The sequence below is a fragment of the Crocodylus siamensis genome, chromosome 1, assembly GCF_052110815.1.
Source record: "Crocodylus siamensis isolate JL-2025a chromosome 1, ASM5211081v1, whole genome shotgun sequence".
Classification (NCBI taxonomy): Eukaryota; Metazoa; Chordata; order Crocodylia; family Crocodylidae; genus Crocodylus; species Crocodylus siamensis.
Window position 1 is genome coordinate 422,709,324 of NC_143395.1, and position 26,105 is coordinate 422,735,428.

The 26,105-nt window shown below is 52.5% G+C and overlaps 2 protein-coding genes across 2 annotated transcripts; one reads left to right on the forward strand and one right to left on the reverse strand.

The window, feature by feature from the left end:
- Nucleotides 1-970: 970 nt before the first annotated feature.
- LOC149875636 (olfactory receptor 52P1-like) lies at nt 971-1,921 on the forward strand. Its single transcript, XM_090031806.1, has one exon. It carries the CDS (start codon nt 971-973, stop codon nt 1,919-1,921), a length of 951 nt encoding a protein of 316 aa, XP_089887932.1.
- A 9,972-nt stretch (nt 1,922-11,893) lies between these two features.
- On the reverse strand, nt 11,894-25,698 carry LOC149875637 (uncharacterized). Its single transcript, XM_090031003.1, has 6 exons — nt 25,624-25,698; nt 24,678-24,851; nt 22,843-22,923; nt 22,034-22,147; nt 20,376-20,492; nt 11,894-18,664 (listed from the first exon to the last, which is right to left on the reverse strand). Exons 3-6 carry the CDS (start codon nt 22,889-22,891, stop codon nt 17,370-17,372), a joined length of 1,575 nt encoding a protein of 524 aa, XP_089887129.1. The 5' UTR covers nt 22,892-22,923; nt 24,678-24,851; nt 25,624-25,698; the 3' UTR covers nt 11,894-17,369.
- Nucleotides 25,699-26,105: the final 407 nt, after the last annotated feature.

A 26,105-nucleotide genomic window follows, 5' to 3' on the forward strand; every position in this document is an offset into this window, starting at 1 on the left:
ATGCGAGATGATCCTTTTCATCAAGTGAGCTAACTCCATCTCCATGTAAGGGGAGGTTGCATTTACATTATAAATGGGCTCTGTAAGGGGAGGTTGTATTTATAAAATGAATATTTTTAAAAGCTGCTGAATTCTTCAGAGACTCAGTGTCTGAGTCCCTTTGACTGTCGAGAAAATTTAGGAGCCCAAATCCCTTTGATTTTGTATGTCTACCTGGTATGGTCAGGAGAACAGATGATCCATACTATGCTCATCCCTCATTTTCTTAGAGCATATAATAAGCAATTCCAGCACTCTCTGCTAATAGCAATTTCAGTCATTTCCTCTTGAGCTCTAGGCCTGTTTGAGCAGCCTTGCTTCCCACCTCTCCATGGGAAAGTTACTGTCACGGAGCTAGTTCTGGCATGAACCCTCCTGCCAGCTGCTATGCAATGGCGTGATTTTTGAACTACTGACAGGCTCATTAAAGATGATGCTTCTTCCTGCCATGTGGATACTACATCCATTTATTTTCTAATTCTTCTGTAATGCAGCTGGAAGTGTTTTGCCTGGCCTGTTTGATCAGACCACGGCATCTCCTTATTTTCAGATCTGTAGCTCTCCCTTTTCCAGGCTACCAATGTGTCCTCAGAGATTCAGACTCAGAGAAATATGCCAGAATGCATACAAAAAAGGATTATCTAGTCCTAACTGCCAGTATGCAATGTACAGTGACAATTTAAGTCAAGATTTTATTTGGCCCAAATTTAAAGAACTAAAAGGTGTAGAATAGAAAACGGGGATGATTTTGCGGTCAGCGGCCAGGTTTCTCTGACCTTGTGTTTCATCTCCTAATGCTGCTACTTGATCCTGCCCTCCAAGGTCTAGAAGAACCCAAACTTCACTTATAGACCTCAATAGTCTGATCCATCTGTCTGCCTTCACTTCTAGCCAGCAACGTGTTTTCCTGAAGTCGCATCTGCAATAAAAGATGGCAGCATTTAACAGCAGTCATGTCAGCCCTTCTTCATTCACCTTGCTGGGTATCCCAGGCTTGGAAGCTGCATATTACTGGATCTCCATCCCTCTGTCCTCAATGTATATTGTGACTGTGCTGGGGAACTGTACCATCCTCATTACTATCAAGACGGAGCAAAGCCTCCATAAGCCCATGTACCTTTTCCTTTGCATGCTGGCTGTCATTGACCTGGTGCTGTCCACCTCCACAGCACCCAAAATGCTGTGCATATTCTGGTTCAGAGCTGGGAGGATTACCTTCAATGCCTGCCTAGTCCAGATGTTCTTCATTCATGCCTTCTCTATCATGGAGTCAACGGTGCTGTTGGGCATGGCCTTCGATCGCTACGTAGCCATTTGCAATCCCTTGAGGTATGAATCCATCCTAACCAACACTGTAATGGCCAAGATTGGGGTGGTAGTGATCCTCAGAGGCACAGTGTTTATTGCCCCTATAGCTCTGCTGGTTTCCCGGCTACCCTACTGCCGGACCAACGTCGTCATTCACACCTACTGTGAGCACATGGCGGTGGTGAAGTTGGCCTGTGCTGACATCCTCATCAATATTGTGTATGGGTTGGTGGTAGCTCTGCTAGTGGTGGGTGTTGACCTGCTGTTCATCACCTTGTCGTACTGCATGATTGCCCGGGCTGTCTTGGCCCTACCATCCAAGGATGCCCGCTACAAAGCTTTCAGCACCTGTGCTGCCCATGTGGGGGTCATCCTCGTGTCCTACACCCCAGCTCTGTTTTCCATCCTGACGCACAGGTTTGGTCACAACGTGGCTCCACACGTTCACATTCTCTTGGCCAACTTCTACCTACTGTTTCCTCCCATGCTGAACCCCATCGTGTATGGGGTCAAAACCAGAGAGATTCGGGTAGGGGTGATCCATATGCTGCAAGGCAAAAAAGGGATCAGCTAATGGGACGATGCCCCAGCCAGTGTCAGTGATGCTCCTTCTGTTTGTCTGTTTGAACACAGCACCCAAACCATATAAAACCCTTTGCCTTACAAATGCTAGAGGCTCCTTTGGCTACAGAGGTGCGGTGGTGTGAACCTCCTTTAATAACCGGTTCAGGAGAAGTTGGGTAGGGCTACTGGAACCAGCTCTCCTGACTGTGGGCTTGTCCTGCCTCTGGATGGGCAGAAATATACTGAGATTTCAGTAGAACTTATTTTGCCACCTCTCAGGATGGAAACTTTGGATGTAAATATGCCCCTCATGCTAGGATTGCCCTAGGGTGACTCCACTACTGGATATGGCTTGTCTGTATGCACAGGACTGTTGGGATGCCTCTTCTGGCCTCAGTTTTCTTCAAGAAGTCCTTGTTGTCAGTGCCAAATGACTCTGCCACCATAGCACTGAGTAACCTCTGGATTTTGGTTCTTCAGCTTCTCATCTCAGCAGAAAGCAGCAGCAGGAAGGAAGATTAACTGATTGTTTCTCAGGTCTTAAACATCCAGCCGGAGGACTGGGATTTGGGATGGGTGATATTTTTGTACCGAGTCATCCTAGGGATTGTAATGGGAGACAAAGGAATTAAAGTGAGCTGATGAAATAGACTCATGAAGAAGCCCAGTCCTGATCCATTTGAGAGAATGAGAAAACTTCCACTGACTTTAAAAGGGACAAGGGGACGGATGGGATTCTGACTTCCTGACAATGAGGTTTGTTTAGCCAAAATAGCTTCCAAAGGAAACCGATGGAAGACCCATTGAAAGGGCCGTATTTGAACCCAACTCCATGCTGCTGGGTTAGGTATCACATTCCTTGCACAGGGATGGATTTGCTAGCACATGTACTGTCCCCCTGGGCATGTCTGTTGTCCACTCACTCTCTGCAGAAGTCTGCCTATGTTGCCCTGAGGGGTCAGGCCAATGCTCAGGGTCTCAATATTGTGCCGGTAGGCAGGAGGGCGTGGTGTACAGTTGCACATATACAAACACACAAATCAATTAGGTGCATACACGCACATACTACCAGCTCAGGCACATACACATTCAAACCAGCGTAGGCACATGCGTACCTATTACCAATTCAAGCGCATACACTATACAACCCAGAAGTTAGACACAGATCACTAATTCGTATATCATGCACACAATGTCATATACACGTGCATGCGTACACACGCACTAGCAACTCGGATGCATAGACGTTCCAAATGGCTAGTCTAGGTTCATGCACACATCACCAGTTTAAGCCCATACATGCTACACATGCCAGATTTACACAGAATCAGTTACTAGTTACCAACACTTGCACATCCAGTACACATACGTGGATTACTAATTTATATACCACACACATGCACACAATTATATCTATATATTTATATATATGTGTTCACTAATTTACACACATACCACCCACCTACATGTACACAAAGGTGAGTTCCTAAGTTGGGTGCTGTGATGTGTGTGTGTGTGTACTTGGGATACCTGGGGAAAGGTTAAGGTAAGAAAGTAGAAGTGTAGGGAGTTAAAGTTACTAGGACCAGGATTAGAACCGGTAGACTACAGGGGCCTGGGCTGAAGAACTGAGGCTTGGGGGTAACTTTAGGTTAATTGATCTTAATTGATTAAAAGACAATGCCCGAAGCATGCAGAACAGGGAAGCAATGCTGGCACAGAGGCTGGGACTGAAACCAGTTACAGGGGAGCTGAAAAGATAGGTAGGGAGAGGGGAAAATGGTACTAAGAGAAAGCGTGGGTGTTAAAGAGGGGCTCTGGATGTGGGGAGCCAGAGGATGGCTCCGGGAAAACTAGAGAAGTTGCAGGGAGCAGCAGTAGGTGCTGGGAGCTGGAGAAAACTGCAGGACAGCCACAAGGAGCTGGGAAGCTCGGGGGGGATGACTACAGAAGGTGCCGGGGAAGCCTGAAAACAGCAGAATATCACAGGAAGGGTGGCAGGAGGGACTGAAAGGTGGCAGGGCAGTGGGAAAGCAGAAAAGGGCAGCAGAAAGTCACAGGGAAGAGGCACTAAATGGCACAGGAGGCTGAAAGGCAACAGGGACAGCATGAAAGCAAGGGGAGGCTGAGAGGTGGCAGCAAAGGGAAGATGGAATTGGGAGGAGATTGGGAAACTAGCAGGGGAGGGGAGGGGCTGGAGCTGAGAGAGAGAGAGAACAAGACTGGAATTTAAGATAGGGAAGGGACTGGGATTCAGTAAAACATGGCCCAACATGGGGTTGCAAATAACAGTGGTTTTTTTGAACAGAGGAGATGGTGACACAATGTCTTATTGGTTCCCTTCAACCCACCCACACTGCTCCCTACTGGGGTCTCTGGCGCGCCAGCCGGAGGAGCTCCAGGCCACAGTCCAGAGACTATGCGCCCTCGGGGACTGCGAGCAGGAGTTCGACTCCCCCTGCCAGGCCCTTCTCCCCCGGGAGCCGCAGGGTACACCATGGTCTCCCTCCAGGACAAAGGAGGACTCCAGGACCTCCCATTCTGTCCAGTCAGGGGCATGGACCAAGGTGGTCAAGGGCCCCAAGACCCGGTGCACCAAAGCCCATGACCTGCCAGCACTTAGCAACAGGTTCGCACCTCTTGCAGCCCCGGCAGAGCCTGCTCAGTTGCCAGCTCCCGCAGGCAGCCCAGGCTCGACCGCAGCTACTGCCCCCGCTCTCCCCAGGACAAAGCGAAAGGTGTTTGTTGTGGGAGACCCCGTCCTGCGGGCACTGAGGGGCAATCTGCCGCCCCGACCCCTTAGCACGGGAAGTCTGCTGCTTCCCGGGGGCCCGCATCCGGGACATTGCGGAGAGGATCCCGCAGCTCCTCCGGCCCACGGACCACTACCCCATGCTCCTTATTCACGTGGGCACCAATGACACGGCTCGGAGCACCCCCAGCCGGGTCATGAGGCGCTACAGGGAGTTGGGAGCGGGGCTTAGGGGTCTGGGAGCTCAGGTGGTGTTTTCGTCGCTCCTCCCAGGCTCGGGCTATGGGCTGAGGAGGGAGAGGAGGATCCACGCGGTGAACCAAAGACTGCGGCGCTGGTGTTACCGGGAAGGCTTTGGCCTCCATGACCACAGCCCGCTCTTTGGAGAGAGAGGCAGCGAGCTGCTGGGAAGAGATGCCCTCCACCTCTCTCCCCTGGGGAGGAGGCTCTTCTCAGCCAGGCCGGCTGACCTGCGCCACCGGGCTTTAAACTAAGCCCGCCGGGGGATGGGGAGACTACCGCCACTGCTGGCCCGCTGAACGGCCCTTGCAAAGCCAGCGGACAAAGGCACTTAAGGGGGCACTTAAGGGAGCCCACCCCTGCCCCAGCCCTGGCACAATCTGTGGGCAAGGCAAGAGCCCCCAAGGGCACACTTGCCTGCCTGTACACTAATGCCAGGAGCCTGGGCAACAAGCAGGACGAGCTCGTCCTCCTGCTCAGTGCAAAGAAATATGATGTCATTCGGATAACGGAGACCTGGTGGGACTCCACCCAGGACTGGACCACGGGTACAGAGGGCTATACCCTGTACAGGAGGGATTGTGGTGACAAAAGGGGCGGGGGTGTAGCTCTCTATGTGAAGGAAAGCTACATGTCCCTGCAAGCTGATGTTGGCGACCGGCATGGACAGCTAGAGACCCTCTGGGTAAAAATCCATGGGAACACAGCACAGGGGACACAACGGTGGGAGTCTACTACAGACCTCCCACTCAAAGTCCCGAGCTTGACCAGGAGTTCGCCCGGGAACTGACTGAGGCCACTTGCTCCAGGACCTTGGTTGTCATGGGTGACTTCAATTACCTGGACATCTCGTGGGAAGATCACTCAGTAAAATCTGAGCAGTCGCAAAGCTTTCTCTCATGCGTGGATGATCTCTACCTGACTCAAGAAGTCTACAGGCCAAGGAGAAATAAAGCGCTGCTTGACCTGGTACTGGCTACTGGGGATGACCTAATCGGCGACCTAGTGATTGATGGGAAGCTGGGTGACAGAGACCACAAGCTGATCACCTTCACCATCTGCCGTAAAGCTGGCAAGTCAGTCAGCAACACAGAAGTCCTTGACTTCAGAAAAGCCGACTTTGACAAGCTCAGGAGGCTTGTCAGTGAGGCACTAAGGGACCATGACCCCAGGGAGAGGAGAGTTCAAGAAGAGTGGTTGCTCCTCAAGGGAGCAATCCTCAATCAACAAGCTAAGTCTATTCCATCTCGGTGGAAAGGCAGCAAGTAGGCACAGCAACCCCCCTGGCTCTCCAGGGATCTAGCAAACATCCTGAGGCTAAAAAAGAAAGGCCTACAAAGGATGGATGGCGGGATTCACCTCCAAGGAGGATTATTCTTCACTGGCCTGGTCCTGCAGGGAGCAAACCAGGAAAGTCAAGGCTGCAACTGAACTCCAACTAGCTTCGAGCTTCAAGGACAATAAAAAGTCCTTTTTCAGATATGTGGGGAGCTGGAGGAAAAGCAAGGGCAACACTGGACCCCTGCTGAACCAGATGGGACAACTGACAACTGACACCCAGAAAAAAAACAACCTATTAAATGGGTACTTTGTGTCGGTCTTTCATCAGTCCCATGGGACACCCATGCCCGCTATGGGACAGGGAGGTCTGGGTGAAGGAGATCCCCTGCCCTCCATCAATGCTGACCTCGTGAAGGAACACCTTGAGAAGCTGGATACCTTCAAGTCAGCCGGCCCTGACAATCTACATCCCAGGGTAGTCAAGGAGCTGGCGAGCGTCATAGCCCAGCCCCTGGCACGGGTCTTTGAAAACTCCTGGCGCTCTGGTGTAGTGCCCGAAGACTGGAAGAAGGCCAATGTGGTGCCGATCTTCAAGAAAGGGAGGAAAGCGGATCTGGCTAACTACAGGCCCATTAACCTGACTTCTATCCTGGGGAAGATCTTAGAAAAGTTTATTAAAGAGGCCATCCTTAATGGACTGGCCAACACCAACATCCTAAGGGACAGCCAGCATGGGTTTGTTGCAGGTAGGTCTTGCTTGACCAATCTCATTTCCTTCTATGACCAGGTGACCTATCACCTGGACAAGGGAGATGAGATTGAAGTCAAGATATATGACATCAAAAAAACCTTCAATCTGGTGTCTCATGATCACCTCTTGGTGAAACTGGCCAATTGTGGCCTTGGGTTTACCATGATCTGCTGGCTGGGAAATTGGCTCCGTGGTCAGACCCATCAATTACTACCCTCTGGAAGTCAATTGTCATGGTGTTCTGTGACCAGTGGGGTCCCCCAAGGCTCTGCCCTTGGACCCATATTGTTCAACGTCTTCATTAATGATGTGGACATTGAATTCAGAAGCGGACTGGCCAAGTTCACTGATGACACCAAACTTTGGGGCAAAGCATCCACACCAGAAGACAGGCAGATGATCCAGGCTCAGCAAGTGGGTGGATGAGAACCTGATGGTGTTTAACACTGAAAAATGCAAGCTTCTCCACCTTGGGAGGAAAAACCTGCAGCATCCTTATAGGCTCGGCAGTGCTACGCTGGCTAGCACTACGGATGAAAGAGACTTGGGGGTTATCATTGACCACAAGATGAACATGAGCCTGCAGTGCAATGCTGCGGCTAGTAAAGCGACCAGGATGCTGGCTTGCATCCATAGATGCTTCTCAAGCAAATCCTAGGACATCATTTCTCCCCTTGTACTCAGCCTTGGTGAGGCTGCAGATGGAGTACTGCGTCCATTTTGTGTTCCACAATTCAAAAAGGATGTGGAGAAGCTTGAGAGAGTCCAGAGGAGAGCCACGCGCATGATTAGAGGTCAGGAAAACAGATCTTACAATGTCAGGCTGAGAGCCGTGGGGCTCTTTAGCCTGGAAAAGCGCAGGCTCAGGGGTGATCTGATGGCCACCTATACATTTATCAGGGGTGACCACCAGGATCTGGGGGAACGTTTGTTCACCAGAGCGCCCCGAGGGATGACTAGGTCGAACGGTCACAAACTCCTGCAAGACCGTTTCAGGCTGGACATAAGGAAGAATTTCTTTACTGTCCAAGCCCCCAAGGTCTGGAACAGCCTGCCATCAGAGGTGGTTCAAGCACCTACATTGAACGCTTTCAAGAGCAAAATGGATGCTTATCTTGCTGGAATCCTATGACCCCAGCTGACTTCCTGCCTTTTGGGTGGTGGGGCTGGACTCAATGATTGTCCGAGGTCCCTTCCAGCCCTAATGTCTATGAAATCTATGAAAATGGCAGCAGGGGTTAGAGAGGCTTGGTGCAGGGGCTGAAGTCCAGGAGGAGAGAGAGAGAGAGTCCAAATTGTAGGAGGAGGTGTGCAGGTAATATCTACCTATCCAGGCTGGAAAGGGGTCCTTGTCCAGTAGGTGCTGTCCAGAGGGGGGTTGCTGGCAGGGCCTCTGGGTAGACAGGTGGTGTGGCATGGTGCTAATCCAGATGGAGAGAGCATCCCACTGTGTCTGTCTTTACTGCCCCTTTTTATAGGGGCAGATCTTGTGTGACCCTAGTGACAGGAGGCATGCCTAGCCAAGGGTCAGCCCCGGCGTACTGAGCATGTGTACTCCATGCAGGGATGTGCAGTTTCGGGTGTCTGTAATGCTGAGAGTTGCTGGTTCTGCAGGGTCTTTTGTCTTTCAAATGCAGGTCTTGTCTCTGTTCCTGGGTGATGTCCGTAGTTCCTGGATGAATCAATGCGAGGTGATGGCCCAGTCATTACAGGCCATTCAGTAGAGGCCTGCTACCATTGTATTTCAATCATTCCCAATCGCTGTCATTCATTGGGGAACGAATTTACATGGGAGGGATACGTGAATCATAAAGTTGCAACACACAGGGGATGCCTGGGCAGAGGACATAAGATGGAGGCTTGACATATAAAATGGAAACTTGACATAACTTTGGTTCACTTACAAACACAGGCCTAACACATACAATGTCCATATGAAACAATAAAAATCAATACGAAAATGATAATAATACAATATACAACAGTAAGAATCAATACAAACCCATTAATTATACAATATAAAACGGTGGATATCCAAAAACTTGGTACCAAAATAAAGATGTTTAAAGTTTATCCTAAGTCTGAGCTCACTTATACTTGTCTATAGGAAATAGAGAGGGAGAGAAAAAGTCAGAAACGGTTGGGGAAAGGCGAGGGAATGCATTTTAAAATAAATTAAAAAAAAGAAAAACTGGAGGTTTTGCTATACCTAGACCATGCACTTGTTATTCATGTAGTGAATAAAAACAGTCTGGTCTTCTCAACAGCCCACCTATTTCCTATGTGCTTCTCTATGCAATATAACTGTAGCCTTTTGCACTTCACTGCTCTTTTTGGAGGAAAGACACCATGCCACCCAAAAAAACTCTAACCCTTACATTTCAAAAGGAGTAACAAGTCCAAAGCATGTTGTGATGGTGATGGGCTAAGACTGGGCTAAGTGGGGGTCATACATGCTGCAGGGTTATCCATGTGCAGCTTTCCTCCTTATGCTTCCTTAAAAACTTGTTCTCTTGGGTTATCCCTTAGTAATAATATTCACCTAGTCTGCCCCCAAAAAGTGGGGTGGGAACTACTGATTTCTCCAGGTATGAACTCCTTTCCCTCCTCCGTGGTTTTGGCAGGCAGCTGGGGAAGTGAGATTCTTGAAATACAGGTTGGTGTTGCCCACAAATTCAAGGCATGCTGCGGCTTTCTTGCTTAAACATTCAAGGTGAAGTTGGGAAACTGCTAAAACATAAAATATGCCCTCCCTAGCTCGCTGAATAGGAGAACACTGTCTGGAAAATGGGACACATGCAGAAGTCTGGCAGCGTGGTGACAAAATCTGAAGACGACACAAATTAGTAAAATAGGTCTTGGCCAGTGGGGGCCAATCCTTTTGGCAGGCATAGTACAGGCTAGACCTCGCACCTTCCCCAAATGTCACTCTTATCCCCTTCTCCAGTCCAATCAGCTGCTCTGTTTTCTACTCCCTCCCTTGTTCCCCCCCCCATCTTCTGCTCTGCCTTCTGCTCCCTGTCCTGTCTGCCACTGCTCCTCCGATCTGCTGCGTGGCACAGGCAGAGACTTGCCTATACCACTTGTGGCCACCCCTGGTCTGGCCTGAATAAGGTTAAGAAATTTCCACACTGACTTAATGAATCTGAATGCATCAGTGGCACAATGGCGGAATGACTTTAGTAAATGCAGAAAGCAGTGATGTGCGTTTAATTCAGATTATTCTTTCCACATGCATTCAATTGCAGTGTTAGAGATGCTCAGGAAAGTTACTGGGGAGGCAGTGTGTAGAGCTGGATGCAAACCTCTGGTCCATTTACAGATGTGGTCAAAAGAGTCGTGTGAAAGGCCAGGGCGTGTAGGGAAACACTGAAATCGCCTGATGGTGTTGGAGGAGCAGGAGCATGTTTCTGTCTTTCCTTGGTTCCAGCAGTCCTGTTTCCAAAAGGCTGCAAAAGAAATCGCAGGAGGCAGGGACAAGGCAATGAAAATGCACCAAGCTTTAGGGGCAGCTCCGTGGGCAGAGAGACCGAAAAGGCTGCAGCAGTTTGTTCCAAGAAAGCCTAAGAAAGAGAAGACCGTGTTGCTTTCCTTCACCCCCCTTTCTTGTTCCCTGGTTCAACTACAGAAGCTCCTGAGACAGGGACTCTCTTCGTGTGTGTCTGTACAGTGCCTATTGCCATGGGGCAGTGCCTTTGCTTTGGCTCTATGTAATGATGGAGCATAGCATGGCGAACAGCAGCAAGATGCAAAATTGGGCTCTGCTCCTCCCCCTTACTTGGCGCATTCATTGCCACAAACGGACAGTTGCATCAAAGCTGGATAAACAAAAATAGGCCGCTGCACAGCACGCAACCAACCTGCAGAGTCTGCGGGCTGTGGTTAGTACTGCTGAAACCAAGTGCTCCAGGGACTCGAAAAGGGCCTCTGCTGCTCTGTGATCTAGGACCTCTGAAAGAGAGAAGCAAAATTAACCTTTGCGCGTCAGAGCCAAGGCAGCCTCTCGGCAGCATGCCCTCAGCTCCCCCTGCTCCAGGGCTCACCACCGTACCCCTTGCCACTGCCCAGCTGAACCAGGGTAGGATTCCTCTGGCCTGGAGACAGGAGCGGGCCAGGATTGCAAAAGTTTGAAAACTTTTCAATTGCAAAACTGGCTATTCCTTCCCCCCAACCCCAATAATCTGGATTGTCTCCCCCACGCGTGGAGAATCTGGAGCACCCATTGTTCTGCTCCTGCGGCCTAGGTGGGGGGTGCCTGTGTGTGTGCATGTGCTTGTGTGTGTGCACCTGCCCCTGACCGCACATGTGGTGCCCGGCTCCCCGATCCCACTACTCCTGGCCCGGGGCTGGGTGGGCTGGAGGCCCCAGAGCAAAGCCTTGCACCCAGCTGCCCAGGAAGAGGTGCTCAGGTACTATGCCAATGGACGCTATATAAAAATGAAGAGAGTATGATTATTTTTTTTGGTTGTAATGACTAGGAAGGCCCCATCATGAACCAGAGCCCGACTGAGCTGGATGCTGATGAAGGAGTCCCCTTGCCAAAATACTTTATATAGACAGGCGGGGGAAATGAGATGTCTGTAGCTGTCGCAGCTTTTGATAGATGAATGGGCAGGAGTATCTCTCTTGCAGACGTGCTACCAAAGTGTTTGTGTAGGGTGAGTATGAAAGGAGAATCCAGACACAAAGGGGGAGGGAGGGTCAAGTGAGGTGTAAAATCTTTGCTGACTGGTCCCAGGATCTGAAACACTGAGGTCAAATGCACTGAGGTCTGTCTCTGTAACGTATAACATGTGACTCTGGGGAAACCACATAAACACTTTGTGCCTGCTTTTCCCTATCTGTAAAATGGGCGCAATGACCCCTGCCAGCCTCCTAGGAGAGTGATGTGAAGCATCACTAATTAGTAGCTGAGAAATGCAAATAAGGAGAGTCAGGAAAACAAAGATGCTACTAGAATGACTACATATTTAATTTAATATGTACATGTTTATTCAAATGTAATTATATGCTGATCTCATCTGTAAATACGCTGTATATATCTTGACAAAAATAATCAACTACATGCTGATATTTTCCAATTAAGATGCCCATGGTCAGACTACCAAATACAGGTATTGACACTGCAACAGAAGTGACTTCATATTCAAATGGCCCATGACTTCACTGTGAGTGGAAGGATTTTTCCACCTTCATCTCCTCCTCCTGCCAGCTTCTCTCTCAAACAGGGGCTGCCAGCATTGGCAATTTCTTAGGGAAACAGGGCAGGGGAGATGACTGGCAAGCCTCAAAAGACCTTTTTTCCCATAGAGATCGCATTGACGGAAAAAAAAATCTTTAAAGCCAAAATAATTTATAGGCCTTATCATTGCACTCAGGACATGGAGAGTTTGCATGAAAAAGGTAGTCCGTCTTCTGAAGAACCGTACCGCTTCAGGGAGGTGTTTTGTTTTGTTTTGTTTTTTTAAAATCTATGTCTATCCGTGCCTATCAATTGAGAGCTGCATGGTTATTTTTCAGCTTTGAAAGCAAGTCCCACAGAGGATATTAGGGCAGCTGAGCAGCCTAGTAATTACAGAGCTGCCTAGGGACGTGTTATGAATGTTGCTGACTTTTTACCAAAGAGCAGCACACAGGCAGACAGACATAACTGTGCCCAGGCTATTGCTTCTTAGGGGGCCAATTTGCTGCTGGAGTAACGTCTCCCTGCTGTTGCACAGATTTTGCAGTGGGTTTGCCCAGTCTTACCCAGTGTTTATTCTCGAGGGTTTGGCACACTCAGCTGTTTTTCTCACTCCCCCTGAAAAGGCTTTTTAGACGAAGAATGCTTTCTGGGTCAAAGCTTGGTGCAGTGGCTTGCAGACGAGATGCGTGCACCACTCATCACTAAGGGATGCAGCAGGCTCGTCTGCCTGTTTTATTCTGACAAAGTGTCTTATTTTTTCAACATCCCCCTCCACCCACCTTCCCCCTCCCCGAGATGCCAGTCCTATTTGGGTCACTACTGCTGAGACATTGTGCTAGCAGTGTCAGCATTGCAGTGGCACGAAGAGACATTAGTTGACGGTGGAGGTCCCATTGTGGATCACCCAGGCCCTTGCGGCTGTCCCAGCAGGCAAGGGTGTCGCCTCATGGCTTGCTCTGGGCCAACCATAGAGGCACGATGGTCGGCTAGTGTCCTCTCGGTAAGAGCCCATGCTCTGCTTTGCAGTCCTCCTGGCTCCATGGTGCATATTGGTCACAGGCAGATGCACTACGTAATTAGCAGGCATGGCAGTTTTGGAGGTGGCATGGCCTGCGCGAAGGCACCCGGCTTGTGCAGACATGACTGAAGATGCAGTGCAAGAGGGCACTCCTGCCCGTCTCTCCCTGCCTCTCTGACTCCCGCAGAGCACGCTCCGGCTTCTCTCCTTGTTGCCTCTCTGGTGCCGGTAGCCGCCCCGTCGGCCTCTAGCAGCCCCTGCCTGTGCTAGCTTCAGCTCAGTCCCCCCAGAATGGGTGTATTCACAGGGTGTCACAACCATCCTCATTCACTGCCTTCTGCACTGCCAGTAACCGAAAAGGCTTAGCGCTCAGAGCAGGTTAGAGGAAAGCGTGCACCATCCTTCTCCATTTTCCAGTGTTGGAAAATGAGGCATGGGGAGGTGAAATAGCTGGTCCGTGGTCACCCAGCAGACTTAAAGCTAGCATTGCTGGTCCAGCTTCTGGCCCTGCTTATTTCAGAGAAGTGCAGGGGCATGTCTTGAGCTCCATGGTCCTTCCACTTTCCTGACCTACAGGGTTGACCCAGAGACGTTTGGCCACCGGCTCAAGGGCATGAACTGGGACAAGGCTGCATGCAACTCCCCTGGCCTGGTGGGTGCAGGGGTTGCTTTCAAAGGAATTCCCTCAACAGCCCTCGAAGCACGGGCTTTGGCAGGGCTGCGGGGGGGAGACGGTCCCACGCACTCGCACCAACAGATGACTTTTACCGATACGTATTTAAGATTGAACTTTCACGGACAGCTTTAAACTATGCAATCATTTAGATGCAATTTTTGCAAGAATGGTTGCAAATCAAATATGCGTCTCATCTCTCAGGAGTCTCTCAGCGGGCTCTCCGCCATCCCCAAACATGAGCACGTTGATCTGTTTTCCACACTAAGGCAACAAGACAGCGGCTGTGATGGGAAATATGCTTGGAAAAGCAATGCAAAGTATTTGGGCCACGTCTTTTGGGAGGCGCAGAGAATCCAAGAGACGCCTGTGGCAAAGAAGGAAAACCAAGGGCGGGGGCAGCTATCTGCTTGCTGCTCTGTGTTGTGACTACATATTAGCAAAGCCCTTCTCCTCCTCAACCCCTGGCTGGAGGGTGAATGCTGTGCTGAAGCTGGTGGAAAAACCAGTTCTTGGCACAAGGAGGCTCACGGAAGAAAGCAATGACCACGTTCAGCGGAGGAGAGCTCTCCGCGGCCTTCAGCAGGTCTCCGGCCCTACTGTAATGTGACAGTCTCGCTCAATGGAGACCCATCCTTTTGGCAGGTATGCTACAAATTAGCCCCGCATCCTCCCCGAGTGGCACTTTGATCCCCTTCCCCTGTCCAGTCGGCTGCTCTGTTTTCTCTCCCTTTCCCTGGGCTCCCTGCTCAATCTGCTGCTCTGCTTTCTGCTCTATTCTGTCTGCCACAACCTCCATCCGCCACACACGCTGGCTGCCCACGTCACAAGTGGGCCATCCCTATTTTGCCTCTCATCTCGTTTTAAGAAACAGGCCATGGCCACATAACGGACCTAAAACAAGGGCTGTGTCCATCGTAGCAGGTAGGTGCTTGCAGGTTTCCCTGTGCTTGCAGGTAGGTGCTATCCTGGGTCATCTCTGGATAGCATCATTTCTATGAGCCACATTTTGCAATATGCTCTTGTCACCTTCCAAAGATTGAGGTGTTGGGCTGGCAGGGCCCTCAGGCAGGCACCTAGTCCAACCCTCGCGTTGTGCCAGACAGGAGGAGCCTGCCACGAGCAAAGACATCAAGCCCAAACCTGCCACAGGTAAAGCAGGGAGGAGGACCACAGCAGCCAATGTCTTGCTGCTATAAAAAATTGTTAACAGACATTCAAGATATGCCAGGCGGAGGCCGTGATGCCACTACAGAGGAAGGCAAAATCCCACCAGTCCACACCAATCTGACCAGGAAAATTTCTTTCTAACCCCACATGGGGCATCGGTCTAGCTTTGAGCAGAGGAGCCTCTGGCTTTGATTCCAGCAGGAGCATTGGCACATCCCAATCAAAATCCCCAGCCTTGGCTGCAGGCAATGCCCAATGCCTCCACGGAGGCTTAGGGATGGGGAACATGATTTAGGAGGAGGCGCTGAGGGAAATGGGCTATTTAGTCTGGAGAAGAGAAGACCGAGGGGGGATTCAACAGCAGCCTTCACCTCCCTGCAGGGGGTTGCAAAGAGGACGGAGCTGTTCTCAGTGGGGGGAGATGACAGGACAAGGAGCAATGGGCTCAAGCTGCAGCAGGGGAGGTTTAAGTTCGATATTAGGAAAAACTCTCTCATGAGGAGGGTGGTGAAGCACTGGAACAGGCTCCCCAGAGATGGAGTCTCCATCCTTGGAGGTATTTAAGACCCGGCTAGACAAAGCCCTGGCTGAAATGATCTAGTTGGGATTGGTCCTGCTTTGAGCAGGGGGTTGCACTAGATGTGACCTCCTGAGGTCCCTTCAACCCTCATTTTCTTTGATTCTATGAAAAACACCCTGACACATGGATCTGTGTTGTTCCTTCCCACCCTGGCTATAGTTGTTCAGTTATGACAGACTGAGCAGAGTGGAAATACGCTGTATTTCACTACTGAGGCTGGTGAACGTGCAGCTTTGGAAGCATGCAACCCCAAGGGGCACAGCACAGACTTCAGCCCCCCATTTACTGCTGAGGGACTGGCCGGCAGAGGGAAATTGCAGCATGCAATGCTACCTGTTGACCTGGGAGCTCAAGGACTGCATGCTGGATCTGCTCCTCTCCAAATCTTTGCATGTCCTCCATCTCATGCAATGGGTCTAGTGGGCAGGGTCTGCTTTAGAGGGTTGTGTTTTGAGAAGAAACCCTGCAGCAGGGCTGGATTCAATAAATACATATTTGCTGAGCCTGGTCCCCTTTCCTCCATTCCCAGAACCAGGCCTTTGTCTGCACCAGTGAACATGCACAGCTGAGACCAGGCACACTACAAAGGAGGACTGAAAACAGGACTTGCATAATGCAATACCGCTGCTTTAAAGGGACAGTGCCAGCATGCGGTTACTTCTACCTGTATTAAACCCCTGTCTTGTTTGTCTCCCTGCAAACTACAGCACATCCCTTAACCCTTCACACTTCGGGCCAGGCACTCACCTGCTCCCAGCCCTTTTAGCTCTTGACTTTCAGGAAGCTCTGCCACTTTGCACCAGCTTGAAAATATGACCCTTTCTCTTTAGCAGGCTCACATCCCATCTCCTTCAGCAGGAAGATGCCCACAAGAAGGGGCTCAACCCCACCCCCCTAGTGGCCTGGCATAGTTGGTCATACCAGCTATCAACCAAGCTGAGGCTTACTGGATGTTTAGTGAGAAATATTAGGCAAGGTTGTTCGTAGCAGCTCGGCCCAGAGGCATCCATCAGTGGGGGGCATAGGGCGAGTTACATCTTTGATGCATCACAGAGCCATAGAGAAGTGGAATGGGAAGGGACCTGCAGGATCACATCCAGGCCAACCTGGCCTGAGGCAGGATCAGCCCTGTCCAAACCAGCCCAGACACGTCCATTGCTTGACCTACGAGTGCAAACACGATAGGTGAGAGTTTCGTGAGGATGCTCAGGCAGGTGGAGGTGCGGTTCCTTAGGCCTCCTAATCCTTCATGGGCAGGGAGGGGAGAACCAGCAGTGCTAGAGGATCCTCAGAGCTGGATGGAGGCAGCTTTTTTTGGCCTCTTGACATAGGGGCAGGGGTTGGACTCGAGCTAACTGATTTTTCATAGGTCCCTTCTGACCCTAAAATTTATGAAAATCTGTGTCGGGAAATGGCTTCCACCCCAAACTGCAGCTCAGAGTCGGCCCTTTCTTGCCCAGTTGTCTCCGCCTCGTTAGGTGTCTCCCCAAGCTACTCTCAGGCACGCGTTCCCATTTCCTATGTGAACAGAGCAACAAGGCCCTCCCGTGAGGGTTTCAACACGGGCTAGGGAACAGCCCCGGGCACCTCCCCTTCCCTCTCGATTCACACGTGCTCACGGTGGCACTGGTGAGTGTGCATGAAGTTACATAGAGTTGAATCTGCCAGCGCCAACACAGATAGCTTTACCTCTATGTTTCCAACCTCTCCGGTGCCTGCCAATGCGGCAGCACGCGTTCCTGCCCTCGGGGCTGGAGTCATCGATTTGGGAAGGCCCTGGCACTGGCAGAACCACCGAGCACCGGGGCTCAGTACACGGGCGGGATGCCCCCGGCGTGCGTCCGCTGATGCTTGCCCAGGTGGTACTTGTGGCTGAAGCTGCGCCCGCACTGGGCGCATTGGTATGGCTTCTCCCCGGTGTGCAGGCGCTGGTGGGCCACCAGGTAGGAGCGGTTGGTGTAGACGCGGCCGCAGTCTGGGCAGGAGAACGACTGGCGGTCGCGGTGGCTGCGCTGGTGCATGATGAGGTCCGTGCGGGAGCCAAAGGCTTTGGCGCACTGGGTGCAGGTGAAGCTTTGGCCCTCGCCGTGGAGCCGCTGGTGGAGGAGGAGGTCAGTGCGGGAGCCGAAGCCCTTGTGGCACTGGGGGCAGCCATGGGGCTTCTCCGTGTGCGAGCGCTGGTGCAGCAGGAGGTCGGCCAGGTAGCCAAAGGCCTTACCGCAGTCCGGGCAGGCGTGCGGCTTCTCGGCGTGGCCAGCCTGGTGCCGGGCTAACTCGGTAGGGCCGGCAAAGAGCTTCCCGCACTCGGCGCACAGGCACCAGGTGGACTCGGGGTGGGTGCGCTCGTGTAGGATGAGGTCGGTTTGCGAGCGGAAGCGTCGGCCGCAAGCGCCGCAGGGGAACCAGCGCTCCGGCGGGTGGCAGAGCCGGTGTGAGGCCAGCTCCGCATGGAAGCAGAAGCTCTTCCCGCACTGCAAGCACTTGTAGGGGCGCTCCTCGGCGTGCACGCGCTGGTGGCTCAGCAGTGCCGCGTGCGACCGGAAGCCATCCCCACAGTCCAGACACGGGAAAGGCTTGGCGGGGTTTGGGGCCGCGGCAGTGCCCACCTCCGTGACCGGAGGGGCTGTGGTGCAGGCAGGTGGTGCGGCAGCAGCACGCGGCTGGGTGTGGGTGCGCTGGTGCACAGTGAGCGCTGCTTTGTGGGTGAAGCTCTTGCCGCAGCTGGGGCAGAGGAAGAGGCTCTCAGCCGTGTGCCCGCGCTGATGCTCCACCAAGGTGGCGTGCTGCCCGAAGCTCTTCCCGCAGTCTGTACAGATGAAGGTGCGCTCAGCCGCGTGGCCCCACTCATGTTTGCTCAAGGCCTCGGTGTCGCCGAACTGCTGCCCGCAGTCCAGGCAGGACAGCACTGGCTCCCCCGCACAGCTCTGGGGTGCCCGGGCACAACGCTTCCCAAAGGCCTGGGGGCTTTTGTTCCCCGGCTGGCTCTGGCAGCATCTTTTGGGAGCCAGGAAAAGGCTCTTGTAGGGCGCTGGGGTTGTCTCTGGGTCCTCAGGACTTTCCTCTCCAGACCCTTCTTCCTTAATGGCTTTGCCAGCCCAGGTACCTAAACAGAGAAGCCAGAAACTCAGTTAGAGACTGCAAATCAGTGAGCTACTACACTGAAGAGCCCCATGTGCTCTTGCGGCTCTGTTCACCTTTCGAGCGGAGTAAATCATCGTTGCTTTTGGTAGGAGATTCAGTGCCATATTCTCCTTCCAACCTAGAGAGCTGCACGGGTCTGATCCCCCTTTTGCACACACCACGGCCAGGTCTAAGTGCTAATGCAAAGCAATGGAAAACCAGGTCCACTTCTGACCTACCACCCACAGGGAAGGTCACGGAGCTAGTGTCAGGACTGGTCGCTCTGTGGGAGGCTGTGACGGATCCTATCCTGGCTCCAGCATTATCAACACTGGAGCTTGAGCACCAGCTTCAACTGCCCCTGACTTTCCCCAGGAAAGAAGCAACTAATTGCCATTTGTGCCCTTGACAATCCCCACCAGTGCTTTGGTCCCATCTGTCAGAACGAAATAACAGCACCGTCCCACTGTTTGACAGGGCATCGCTGTGTTTAAGAACTGAGCATCCCTGATCCCAAAGGGACTGGGGCCAGATGACGTGTTTAGACGGACTGAAATTTAATATGGGGCCCAAGCCAGGAAAAGCCTCATTTGACTTCCAAATCCCAAGATCGGGGAGGGCGAAAATAGTGACCCAAGCAGATTTCAGCTGAAAACAAACTTCCCCCCCAAGGTCATTTGTACAGACTAGAAGCAAACCTCCATGTTCTTTTTTTCCCCCAAAATGTCAAAAAGCAGAAGAATCCCTTCCTGCTCCTAAAAGATCAGAAAGAAACCGAGCACCACATTGGACCCCCACAAAATATTTTGTGGTGACCTTTTTTGTTTTTTCTTGCCACTTGGCCGGTAGACTAAAGTTTGAGCACAAAGAGCACAAGTCAAAAAGTCTCTTTGTTCCCCACGTCACAGCCAAGCCTGCTGGACTATGCTAGCATCCTGTTTTATAAGGCCCAAAACTTCCCAGTGTTTTGCCAACATGCCTGAGATGGTTGTTGTTAGTTTCCTAATTTGAGCTACCGGTCAAAAGATATTCAATATGTAGTCCAGGCCCTGAGACAAGTAAACAGGAGGGACCAGGGACCCCTGGCATAAACCCCTGAAATCACTGGATTCACACCTGTGATGAGTCGGTTCAATACGAGACAGGTCTCATGGGTCAGACTCCAATCCCATGTGAAGGGTGGTGCGGTGCAGGTGTAGACCAGGGCACAAAGCAAGGCACACCCCTTGTGCAGAGACCATTTCTGAACTGTTGTATCAGTGAGGAGAGAGGAGGGAACCCACACAGATGGGCTGCTGGAAGGAAGGAAAGTGCATGGCTGACACCGCTCAAGGAGACTTGTTAAACAAGGGAGCGGATACACCCCCAACAGATGACACCATCCCCATGTAAAGGTCTGTGGGGGTCTAGGTCCCGCTTCATCCCAGGGATTCAATGCCATACAGAGAGGTGAATTTCATGAGGTCAGAGCGAATCATGATTTTGCTGGGTGTCAGCTCAGAAATCATCTTTCCTGATGGACGCAGTCAAAACTGCTGGAGTGGTTTTATAGCCTCCCGTCCTGGGAGCTGCCAGGCTGCATTGCTGTTTCAGAAAAGCAGCTGCAGTCTACCCCAGAAGCAGCTGCAATCCATGCACGCCAATTTGCAATGCTCTGTGGGGCTGTCCCAGGAAAGATCAGCCAACTCCCTCACCTGCAGAGTTATTGCAAGGGGTTTCTCTCCCTGCAGCCTCCAACGGCAGGCCCGCAGTCTCCATCTGCCCTTCTCCTTCTGGCTTTATCGACAGGTCTGGCTTGGCAGTAGGATGCCCTACAAACAACAGACCAAATCACCATTGCAAAAGCTCTCCGTGGCTCCTCTCGGGCCTCGGGATCCCCCCAGCCAGGCCTCAGCCATTGCTGAACACCAACCCGGGTTTAACCAGGAATGACACGGAAAAGGGACATCAAGCTGTAGACCAGTCCAAGACAGACTGGCCGCTTTTGCCTGGACTTTTGGCATTAATAGCCCATATGGGAAGGGAGCACGGAGTGTAGGTCTAATCTGCCCCATAAAAGCTGTCAAGGCCTACGAGGTCACTTGAAACGCCCAAGCCCCCGTCAGCCCCGTCCCCATGTGTGATGAGCACTGGGAGGTTGCACACATCCCAGCTGCAAAAGGACACGGGGTTACTGGGGCATCCATTGCATCTCCCTTTGCCTGAGGCCCCCGATACCTGGCTGAGCACCTGGCACCTCGTTTATCCATCTGTCCATACGCGTGCCGGCATCATCTGCTAGTGCCGGCACAGTGCAGCTACACCTGTATCCCGCTTGTCCCATCCAGCAGTGAGGGAGAGGAGACATGACTGGGCCTAAAAGTTTAGGGGAAGGAAGGAATGTGGGTGTCTCCTGGGGTGGAAAAAGAGATGGGCCTTCCTTCTCTCCATCCATCAATACCTACGAGCACAAAGGCCAACTCTGGAGACTGCAGAGGAAAAGGAAGGGACTTCTTTTATTAAGATCTCTCTGCTTCATGGGGCTTTCCCCTCAGAGGATCCCCGGCCCCTAGCACCTGTTTAGGCAACCCTGTCGAAATCTGGTCTCCAGAAGCATTTTCCCCGAAGTTTCTGGTAACTTGCTTAAAAACACTTAGAGGAAAAAAGCTTGTCCCTGCTTCATTCCAGCCTGCTTAAAGAGCTAGTTGAATTTTTTATATGAAAAATGTGTTTAAAGCATTACTTAAAAATTATGCTGATTTCTAAAATGTTTTCCTTTTTGTATTTTTTTTTTTAAAGAAAAGAAAAAAAACCCCAACAAAACCCTAAAAGCTTGGGGTTTTTTTAAACTGATTTTATAGAAAGGCCGATATTCCTCCAACATTACAATGTTCAAAAAAGACAGATTCCATGTCAGTGATGAACAGGGATCCTGGTTTTTGCAATTTAAAAAAAAAAAAAAAATCCCCAATTTTCAAATGCAAAAATAATCATAAAAAAATGTGGATTTGGGGTTAAGTTGGAACACCACTAATCTAAAATTAAACACCACTAAATAGGCCTATATGAATTAGATTAAAATTAAACACCACTAAATATGCCTATATAATCTAATTCATATAGGCCTATTTAGTGGTGTTTCATGCATATGTAAATTAGATTAAAACGAAACACCACTAAACAGGCCTATATAAATTAAATTAAATTATTTAGTGGTGTTTCATTTTAATCATGGAAAAACGTGGATTTTGGGTTCTTTTTTTACGTCGGAAAATCGGGTTTCTGGGGGTTTTTTTGGTTTTTTTTAATCAATAAAGCTGACCAAGGGGCCCTGCTGAGGTTTCGCTGTGTGGTTGCTCGTTCTGTCACTCACCCGTCAGGCTGCCCTGGGAAACTGCTTTTCTGGGAAAGTCCAGGTGACCTGCGAGCGGCGGCTCATCCTCCTCTTCAGTCTTTACTGCAACGTTCAGGTGGGGCCTAGGACACCCTGAGTGGGGGAAAAGGTGAAACGATCATGCCCATCGCACCCAGCTTCTCCAAATACTTGCACATCACGAACGCTACAGGAACTTACGGAGTTATCCTGTCCCCATCAACACAGCCCTCCCTCCTGGGACAGCACGTCGTCTTTTTTGCAGCAAGTGCTAGAGGGGGCATGAATCTGCACCCTTGGTCCCTACCCTAATGAATCTGCTTCTAGATTTCGAGAGGCTGGGGTGGTCTCACAAGCACGGGGAGCCTTGATTGGAGGAAGCTGCTTAGTATTTCTCCATTCGCACCAGCCCCCTCTTATGCTTGTGTCCGCTGGTATAAATAAATGGCTTTTTCCTGGCCTTCTCCCCGCCTTCATTTACTCCACGACTGCTGCTTCTCCGATTCCTTCGTGCCTAAAGCTGAGCGCGCTGAACCTCACACGCTCTGCAACTTCCCCCTGTGCTGCTTGGTTGATTAGGGGATTCGTCTCAGCCCAGACTTACGCAGAGAAGTGCCGAAACAAATCCCTGTCAAGGCAGAAAGGACTTTTGCTTGCTCGGAGGATATGGAGATGGTGGAAAAGATGGTGACACTGTCCCAAACCCTGGAGCATGATGGCGAACTGACTACACAGCCCCGAATCGGTGAGGCAGCAACACAGCAGCGCAGCGCTTCCCTCCCAGCTGGCTGGGAGCTCCCCTGACTCACCGGAGGTGTCGTGGGCAGGAAAGTCGCCTTCAGCGTCCCGAGAGTCCATGTTGCATGTTCCACCCTGCCCCTCTTGCAGCCCTGGAGAAAGAGGAAGGGATTAGAAGCTGCACAAACCTGGTCAAGAAAGATGTGAAGCAAGCAAGTATTGCAAGGAGGTGTTTCACCCTGCTTGGCAGATGCACCTGCGTTTTTGACCCTGACCCCATTTATGCACAGGACAGACCAACGGCGACTAGCAAGCGACCAGCCCCGACCTGCAGGAGCAGAGAGAAAGACACTAATGGGAATCATTTTGAATGAGCCTTTCTGTTTGTTTGGGTTTTTTTAGGCTGAAAGGACACAAATGCAAAGGAAGGTGTTGTGTTTTGGCTGCATGATTTGGGCCATTTCCTTTGGCACAGGCTGCCTGGCCAGTGGCATGCTGCTGTACACATGCTTGCACCACAAGGCGCTTTTAAAAGCCTGCGGTGCATGCAGTTGTAAAAGCAGCAAAATGCCTGTCGGCGCTGAGAAAATGGTGACGATGCAATTTTGAACTAAAATACGTTGGAGGTGTTTTAGTTCAAAAGCGCACCGCTGCCGCTGTCTGCGCAGTGCCGCGTGCAGTTGTGTAAGTGCTTGTCAGCACGCAGTCTTGATCAATCGGGTCTGCTCCAACCCGCTGGAGCTCCATCGCCTTGCAGGACAAAAAAGCATGTAAAGAAATGCCCTCACAACGGAGGTGCTAGAGTTAATGAGCAGTATCTAAAGTGCGTCAATGCATGTGTAGACGTGCTGACGGGGATCTACATCAGACAGGGGTGCATGCCTGGAAGCCAATGTCAGGGGCTCGGCAGCCGGTGGGGGGTATAAAGAGAGAGATAAGAAAGCAGTGGCTAAGCTGACAAAGGGGAGAGCTGGGCCTGCGTGGGGAGAAGTCCCGCTCCCCTAGCAAGGCTCCAGCACGCAGGAAGGAGACCTCAAAATAGCGCACTTAAAAGCTTCCAATTTGGTTGTCCACGGGCCCTGCCGTCTGCATCAACAGCACACGTAACCACAGCACCTCGCCACACACTTGCAACCATAAATGCACACATCCTCGTCCAGAGCTGTGCATCTGCACGCTGGCGGCCGTGCCCCCTCGCGCCTGTCACGGAAGAGCATGGGGTTGTGGGCCCTCCCGGGAAAAGGGGACACGGGTTTCATGTTGCTGGGTGTGAGAAGAGCCCGTGTCCTTTGCAAGGGGACAGCAGTACCCTAGGTGCTTTGCCATGCACTGTGGGGAGGTGGATGGTCTGGGCTGGTTCGCACAGGGCTGATCCTGCCTTGGGCAGGGGTTGGACTACATGTGACCTCCAGAGGTCCCGTCCAGACTCCCTGCTCTAGGATTCTGTCATGGCCTGTGTGAGACAAATCTGCTGCCTCCTTTTAGCCACCGGGATGAATGCTGGCTCTCTGCTTCCCGGCTCTGACAGCTCTGCCGAGTCCTAGGGAAACCAGAAGAGCAAGGCCTAGCAAACAGGCAGTGCAGATGCTTGCCCTGGAATAAGAGTGCCTTCTCTGCCCCGCTCCACCCGACACGGTGTATAAGGTGCAAATCTATCCTACCTTCAGAGCAAACTAAATAAGACCGATGCAAAGCACGAGCTCCCCCTGATGAGAGGTGAGGAAAGGAGAGTACAGAGAATGGAGAGGGGTGATGCAAAGGGTGACACAAGAGGAGAGGGAGGAAGGTGGGTTGGGGCAGAGGGGCTGAAGCGCACGGGCCAAGAGGCTACAGGGACAAAGGGGTCCCCAAAGCTACCCCGAGGTTACGCGCGGTTCCTATTTAAACGACACGTAACACAGCTCACGGATTTCACCGGTGACGTGGCAGCTGGCAGGCGATTTCTTGTCCTGCTCTTTCCCCCTTCGAGCTGGTTGGAGTGGTATAAGCAGGATCGGGTTGAGCCCCTGACACGGGCCCAAGGGGAGGGGAAGAGGCTGGAGAAGGTCTCTGCCCAAACCATCCCACGTGGACCCAGTGTCTGCAGGAGAGAAGACGGAGGAGCGACTTGATAGCAGCCGTCACCTCCCCGCCGGGGGGCTGCACGGGGGACGGAGCTGGGCTGGTCTCCGTGGGGGCAGACGACGGGACAAGGAGCAATGGGCTCAGGCTGCAGCAAGGGAAGTGGAGGTTGGACATTAGGCCAAACTTCCTCGCTAGTGGGGCGATGAAGCACTGGGACAGGGTACCCAGAGCCGTGGTGGCATCTCCGTCCTCGGGGGTGTTTAAGACCCAGCTAGACAAAGCCCTGGATCGCGTCGGGGCTGAAGCAGGGGGCTGGACTGCCTGTGACCTCCCGAGGTCCCTTCCCGCCCGCGTCGTCTAGGATTTTGCCCCCGGCGGGGGTTAGAGAAGGGAGGCTGGAGGTCGCGCCGGGCCTAAGCGCCGACGAAGACGGGTGCATCCCAGGCCGGCGCCTCGCCCCTTCGGCAGCGCGGAGACGATGCTTCCCGCCCGGGGGCCGCGTGCGGTGGGGGCTCCCGGGCGCCCAGGCCTCCAGCGAGCCTTCGGCTCCCCCCTGCCCGGGGGCTAGCAGCCCCCGCCGGAGCCCGGCGCTTCTCCGGGGGGGGGGGGGGGGAGTCCAGCCCCCCAGCCCCAGCCCCAGCGACCTCCCCCTCCGCCCGCCGAGCAGGGGCACGGCCACCCCCGACACCCCGCGCGTGTGCAACGCTCTCCACGGGCGTGCCAGGCCGTGCCCCCGCCACACGGGCGGGCGGGGAAACCCCCCCCCGCCCCAGCGCCGCGGCCGGTACCTGCGCCGTGCCGCGCCGCCGCTCCCAGGGATGCTTTGCAGCAGCGCAGGAAACGGGGCGGGGCCGGGGCAAGGGGCGGCGCTCCTGGGTTCCCTTCCTAGGTGGGCGGAGCTCCCGCGGGGGGTCGTTGTGGCCGGTGACACTCCCACACCGATGCTGAAATGCCCTAGAGCTTTTTTGGGAAGTTCAGTGCCTCAGTTTTCCCCCTCTGTAAAATGGGCCTAATGCCAGGGAGGGTGAGGCATCCCACATTCGTGTTTGCACAGCAGAGAGGAGCCCCTCCGCTCCCCCACGTGCTGCCGTCCGGCGCCCCAGGGACCCGGGTGTTACAAACCCCGGATAGGCGCGACGCCTTGCTGGCGCGCACGTGGAGCCACGCAGGCATTGAGGCCCTGCGTGTCCGCGTAGCCCCTCGGATACAGTGGAGGTGGCTTCCGGCACTGCTGTCCCGAACGTGCTCGCTGTGCGTGGACGCGGGAGCA

Coding starts and splice junctions, on each gene's coding strand:
- LOC149875636 (XM_090031806.1), top strand. CDS start 971: ATGGCAGCATTTAACAGCAGTCATGTCAGCCCTTCTTCATTCACCTTG.
- LOC149875637 (XM_090031003.1), bottom strand. CDS start 22,891: ATGGACTCTCGGGACGCTGAAGGCGACTTTCCTGCCCACGACACCTCC. Junction 22,148..22,842: donor TCCTGCCCACGACACCTCCG/GTGAGTCAGGGG, acceptor TCCCCCACTCAG/GGTGTCCTAGGCCCCACCTG. Junction 18,665..20,375: donor CCCTTGCAATAACTCTGCAG/GTGAGGGAGTTG, acceptor TTCTCTGTTTAG/GTACCTGGGCTGGCAAAGCC.